The following is a 6,702-nucleotide window of genomic DNA, read 5'->3' as shown; positions in this document are numbered from 1 at the left end:
CCTGGGGGCTGGGGCCCTTTGGGGGGGGGGGTAAACCTTGTGGGAGCCAGGGGACTCATCCCTTCTCAGCAGCCCCCCTCACAAGGTCCCCCCACACACAGTCCCTTCAGTAATCACCCCACACCTACCCACACACCAACCCACATCCCTCTGCCTTACCCCACACCACTTCCCACGCCCTTCCTGAAAACATCATATACCCCCATCACACATCAATCATGTGTGAAGAAAACCAAAAGTACACAGACACATATAGGCATTCAGAATTTATTTTATCATGATGATAGAGACACTGGGAGGCTTCCACATTGCCTTAACATTGTAAGTATACCAACAAAGCACAGCCCAACTGATTGCCGTGTGTGTGTGGGGGGGGGGAATATGTAGAGTGGTCTTTTGTTTCAATTGTGGAAGAACATGGATTTTGGGGTTTTTTAAAAATGGATTTGGGATGCTGCTGAGCAATCCAGCTGGCACAAGGGGTTGTGTCCCCAGGTACCAAGTGGCTGGGCCCCAGAAGCTCTTGAGAATGAGTAGCCCTGAGCTGCTTGCCACGGCAGCTTTTTGTACAGATGGGGTCAGGACAGGGCAGTTTTTTATACTGCTGGGGACAGCACAGGTGCTGGCCCCATGCTCTAATTCCCCCTGGCTGCAGATCCAGGAGGAGCCAGGCACAGTTATTTAGCCCCAAGTGGCACAATTTGCTTCACAACAAACTGCCTGTCTGAGCACGTGCAGTGAGGAAAAAAGCCCCAGCTCAAATTTGCACCGCTTCTATTTGAGCTGCTGCAAGCACACGTGCTTGAATGTGTGGACGCGCCCATAGACAGCTAGGGTTGGGAGGGACCTCAGGAGGTCATCCAGTCCAACCACACCTGCTCAAAGCAGGACCATCCCTAGCTAGATCATCCCATTCAAGGCTTTGCCAAGGTCTTAAAAACTTCCAAGGATGGAGATTCCACCACCACTCTGGGTAACTTGTTCCACTGCTTTACTACCCTCCTTGTGAGGGAGTTTTTCCTAATATCTAACCTAAAACTTCCTTTGCTGCAACTTGAGACCATTGCTCCTTGTTCTGTTATCTGCCACCACTGACTGATTGGGAAGGGAATTAATTTCACAGCTATTTAAAACTACATTTTGTGGTTAAGTAAACAGGTACTTTAACAAATACTAGGTAGAAAAAAACCTTCTCTTTAAGATTATACTTTCAGTAAGAACTGAAAGAACTCTCAATCAGCTCTCTAAATTCTCAAAGAAAGACTTCTCTTTAAAAGAGGGGAGGGACAAGGCTGGCAATTCCTGGTATTACTTGAAATTAAATAACGTCAAGTTTTCTTAATACATCAATAAAGACAAAGTGTACAATGCATTCCTACCTGTCCTCCTCTTCCAATATCTTTGCAATATCGAGCTATAGCTTTTGAAATATACATATTTACATGAATTAGTGAGACAATGTGCCTTATCTGTTACTGCTTTTTAAAATCACTTTTTATTAACTTTTTGTGAGATTGGAACATGAGCGTTAAGCCTCATCTTTCAAAATGCTGAAATAATCTATGAATCAGGAAAAGCTAATTAAAATCAAGTGATAAGAAGGGACGTAATTTATTTTAAAAGATGGCCATTTACTTTTGCAGCCAGTTTTGCAAAAGTGAAATATTTCCTTTGAAGTTGTTTATACAAAGTGGATTGTGCATAAAGTGGATCTAAAAAAAAGTGATGTTAAGTTAGGCCAACAGAGAAAATCTAATTTGCCTGGAACTTCTCACAGTTGAAAGATAGAAAAAGCATACCACGCAGCTGCTCAAATCTCAGTTCCTGTAGCTGTCAGAGTTTAAAATGAGATCTCAAAAAACGTGTTGCAAGATGTTATTTTATCTTACTTTGCACACAAACTTTTAACTGCATTAAAAGGAAACACACTGAAACTTTTTAGTAATGTATTTTATCAAGGTAATAAAAACAGTTTTATGTTGTACACTTCCTCAGTTTTGTTTTAGACATATACTGAATACAAATATATCTTATAGATATGCTATAGGCAATTTTTAAAGGGGTCAAGTTTGTATTATCTGAAGGTCCATTTTGCCACAACAGCAAAGGAACTTTCCAAGGTAATTAGAGTTTCAAACTCCCAGAGACTTTCCTACATACAGCTCTGTAACCCAAAACCAGCTGTCCTGTAGGTCCGCTGACGCCCTGTGTATGTGCCTTCTTCCCCTGAGCTTAGCAGGTATATCAGCTACAATGCTACTGGCCCTAGAACCCTCTCTACTTGCTATGTATCTTCAGTCTTAATCATGCAGCCCCCTCTTTGCCTTTCTCTACACAAACGGCTCCATCTATTCAGAGGGAAGACCAGGCAGCTCCCCAATCCTCACATTTCAGTAAGTAGAGGATGGACAAGAGTGGTCCCCACAAAACTAATCCGCTCCCCCACAATTAACACATACTTCTTGATATCACTCTTCTCTGTGCTTCCTCTCTCTCCTACTCCAAAGACCTCACCAACTTTAGCCAGCACCGAGATACAAATCTCATAAGGAAATCCATCCAGTGAGCTTTTTCAAGGATGCCCATCATTAACTTACCTCACCCCTAAACCCATAGGTGGAAATACTGGCTAGATCTTCAAATGTTTGTAATTTACTTGTAGTGAATCTCTCACATACGATATCTAAATCTTCTTTCTATGTGGAAAATAAACAGACCAATATTAATACTTAGTTTTTTATTTCCAATCCTTTTAAGGTTGAAAAATATCATTCCCAAGATAAGAGTGAGTTGCTACATCAACCTGTACCATTTTAAGCTGACTTACCCTAATTCCACACCCATTATCTTGGACCTGAATCAGTTTCAATCCTCCTTCTTTCACAGTCACCTGGATGCTTGTAGATTTGGCATCCAAACTGCACAGAGAAAAGAAAGAACTTTAAAGTTCTGGAACAGGAAGAAATCCAAGATGATGCTATGGCATAGTCCACGTAAGCAACAATTCTGCAATCAAATCTAGTTTGCAATCGCACCAGCATCTTTACTGGCACAGGGAGAATGCAGCCCCTACCTTGGTTTTTCCTATTATAATAAACAATGAATATTCTGTTTCTCCTAGGAGCATCATTGATCTCCCAGGAGAAACCATGAGTGTACAGGTGTTCAGGATTTTTCTCCCAGAGTAAATATGACCACTCCAGAAGAAAAATAAACTGGGAACAGCCAGGATTAAATTGCTCCCAGAAGAGTTTCTCCTGGGAGAGCAAGTGTCTAAACATGCTGAAAGACAAAACAACTTACTCTATGATGTCTGCAATCTTTTAGAAAGCTCCAATACCTGCTAGACAGTGGTAGGGCTTGGCCTTCCACTCCTACCTGACTCTGTGCCACGGAGACCAATAGATTAGCTTGCCAATTTCCAGTTTCCCCACCAAGGCTATGAACAGGCATTCCTTTCTAGCAGTAGAAATTTCAGAAATATTAGAAGTACTACAAATCTTCCTGGAGGAGGAAGCAGTGCAGGTGTTTGGCTGACAGCCACCCCCTCTCCCCACACTTTCCCAGACTGGGATGATCCTGGTCTGCATAAGGCATAAAGAGCAGCAGCTGGTCCAGTCCTCCTTTTCCTGGGGTATGCAGGAATGGACCCATAGGAAAAGACACCCTGCACTTCTCCAGACTGGAGATACCCCAATTTGGAAAACAGATTCTTTCCCTGCCACACTGCACCATGCCACTCCTCTACACCAGACCAGGATGGAGTGAGAGGTGTTGTGTTCCCAGGGCCAGACAGAGGTAGGCAGCAGCAGTGAGCTGTTCTGTTCCCTTCCCATTCACCAGACTGAGAGGGCCATGGCACAGCATCCACGCATCTGTTCTCATGAGAAAAACTTCTGGCGGAGATAATCCAGGCGTCAACTGGGGGGAACATTTCCTCCAGGAGAACTAGAAAGAATGCTCATAGCAGCCTAGTTTTTACCAGGAGAGTGGCAATTCTTTGGACAGACACCTAACAACTACGTGGTACCTTAGTGCCTGGGGCACCCCAGCCTTCCTGGAGCCAGGGGTTGCTTGCTGCCTACATAGGCTGTTTGCAGATGATCTGGAATCACAGAAAATTAAGGTGGGAAGGGACCTCAGGAGGTCATCTAGCCCAACTCCCTGCTCAAAGCAGTACCATCCCCAATTAGATCATCCCAGCCAAGTCTTTGACAACACAGGTCTTAAAAACTTCTAAGGATGTAGATTCCACCATCTCTCTGGGTAGCCTGTTCCGGTGCTTTACTGCCCACCTAGTGAGAAAGCTTTGCCTAATATCTAACTTAAACTTCCCTTGCTGCTACTTGAAACTGTTGCTCCTTGTTCTGACATCTGTCACCACTGAGAACAGTCTAGCTCCATCCTCTTTTGAACCTCCCTTCAGGGAGTTGAAGGGTGTTATTAAATGCCTCCTCTGTCTTCTCTTCTCCAGACTAAACAAGCCCAGTTCCCTCAACCTCTCCTCATACATCACATGCCCCAGCCCTTGAACCATTCTCTTTGCCTGCCACTGGACTCTCCAATTTGTCCACATGCAGGTATAGTTAAGCCTATGTCTACCTTGGGTATTTCCCATGCTTCTGGGCTTTGCTCATCGCCCCTACACCCTTTTCAGCAACATGTGTCAGGGTGTTTTTATGCCTTCCTCAGAGGCACTAGGTGTTGATTTGGACAGGACTGTGCTAGTGCTCCTGCTGGGGCCAAAGTGGAGGCTGCCAGCTGGAGGGTCTTGCCCCTCTGCTCAGGGTCACACCGATCCATGGCTGCATTTGCAGTCAGAAAGGAATTCCCCCCATGCTCAGATGGGTAGGGACTGTGGGGGCTTCCCTTCCTCTGCAGGGGAACCACCTAGGGTCTCCTGAGGATGTATTAACAACCTCTTCAAGAGGAAGAGGAGGTTGTCCCCCTGCTCCACCTGCAGCAGCTCCGGGTCTCCTTGGGTTGCAGCAGGGCGAAGGGCAGTGTCACAGAAAGGGAGAGGATGCTGGGGAGGGCTGGAGGCATGCTTCCCTTCCAGCCTTACTTCTCCGTGACAGCCCCCCCCTCCCTTCCACGCAGGCTTCCACCTGCTTCCCCCGCCACAGCCCTTGCTGCGACTCCGCACCGCCTTTGGTCGGGCTGGTTGCCCGCCTCCGCAGGTGGGGGGTGGGGGAGAAGTGGGGGCCGCTTACCAGTTCTCGACCATCTCCTTGATGGCGTTGGCCGGGCGCTGGATGACCTCGCCGGCCGCGATGCGGTTCACCACCACCTCGTCCAGCCGCCGAATCACGCCCGCCATCAGCGCCATGGCAGAAGCGGGCGGATCCACCGCGCCAGACTCGCGCGCCCCGCGTTCTGAGGTTGCTGATTGGCCGAAGCGAGCGGCGCACGGGCGAGTGTTTCCCCCCACTCTTCCCTTACAGGGCATTCTAGAGGTTGGGCGGAACTAAAACTCCCATAGTGCTCTGCGCACCCCGAAGGGGTGGGGTGCGCACTCTTCCTACTGCTGGCGGGTCTGTCCGGAAGTGGAGGGCGGCGCAGGGAGTTATGGGAAGTGTAGTCCCTCAGGCAGCCGCGGGGCGGGGCTCGTTCCACCCGGTGCCTCTGGGACCGCGTCTGGCTGGGGCGGGACTCAGTCAGCCAGTGACATATAACGTCACACCCCCGTGAGGGCGTCTGGTGCCGGCCTCTCCGCTTTCACCTCTTCACGTCACCTCTTCCCCCGCCCCGCAGGCACGGCCGGGATCCTCGCGGGGGCAGCAGCGTCCAGCCCAGACCTATACAAACAAATCCAGGCAGCCAAACTACCTTCACTTTCCGCCTCGTTCCTCAGGTTTAGGCAGTGAATGACGTGAACGGTTTGAGTAGAGTCCGAATGATGTCATAGCTGCGATGGTGCCGAAATCATGCCAAGGACTTGATTGTCTACAGTGAGACAACCCTTCCGATGCAAGGCCTTCCTCCTCAGGTTTTAAACACGTGGACTTCTTGTTTGCAACCCACAGCTTTGAGCTGTCTTCAGTCTAAAGCAGGTTTTTTTTGCCCCGTGGAAGGAGATTGAAGGTTTATAATGCGCTAAAGGGAAACTTTGCTGCTGGCCTCAGTCTGAAGTTGCAGGGCCACACAGCTCCGTGTCCTTCCCTTTTAGGGATTCAGGTTATAGCTGTAGGGGTCTAGAGGCAAAAGATGAGGCTGGGGGGGCATGGTGAGCTCCCACAGGTGGTGGCAGCCGTGGCACTGTCGGTGGTGGGGGAGTGGTGGCAGCACTGTCAGCAGCAGGCTGGAGGGGTGGTGAGCATCGACTAGCAGTCAGCGACCACCAGCAGATGCCTCCAGCAGCATTGGTGGTGGCCAGCAGTGATTGTGGACCGCCTGCAAATGCCGCCAGTGGTATCGGCAGCAAGGGGTGGGGGGTGGCGAGTGGTGACCCAACTGCAGGTGCTGCCGGCAGTTTCAGCATTGCCTTTTCACAGGGGGTGCACTGCAGTGCTCGGGTGCACATGCAAAAGGAATCAGAGGTTGTAGTAGAGGTAAGATCTTTTATTAGATTTTTGCAAAAGCTGGAGGCTTTGGGGGGGGGAGGGTTTGCAAAAATCCTTTACTTTAAAGCATTGTCTTTATTTAAGGAAATTTTTTCGTGTCCCAAGCCAAATCAGCCAAAGCCATTCCAAATCTATGAGT

At 48.5% G+C, this 6,702-nt stretch overlaps 1 protein-coding gene across 1 annotated transcript in view; it reads right to left on the bottom strand.

Moving 5' to 3' along the window:
- The window catches only part of MLH1 (mutL homolog 1), a 29,276-nt gene extending 23,895 nt beyond the window's left edge, over window positions 1-5,381 (bottom strand). Inside the window, exons 1-3 of the mRNA XM_019508986.1 lie at window positions 5,214-5,381; window positions 2,828-2,918; window positions 2,598-2,696 (exon numbers count right to left, since the gene is read on the bottom strand). Of these exons, the coding sequence (XP_019364531.1) occupies window positions 2,598-2,696; window positions 2,828-2,918; window positions 5,214-5,329 (306 nt within the window). The 5' untranslated portion in view covers window positions 5,330-5,381. The remainder of the gene's footprint in view (window positions 1-2,597; window positions 2,697-2,827; window positions 2,919-5,213) is intronic.
- Between the last annotated feature and the right edge of the window lie 1,321 nt (window positions 5,382-6,702).

This window comes from Gavialis gangeticus, unplaced genomic scaffold (assembly GCF_001723915.1).
Source record: "Gavialis gangeticus isolate Ggan-Ray unplaced genomic scaffold, GavGan_comp1, whole genome shotgun sequence".
Lineage (NCBI taxonomy): Eukaryota > Metazoa > Chordata > Crocodylia > Gavialidae > Gavialis > Gavialis gangeticus.
This window is presented reverse-complemented; position numbering and strand designations above follow the sequence as displayed.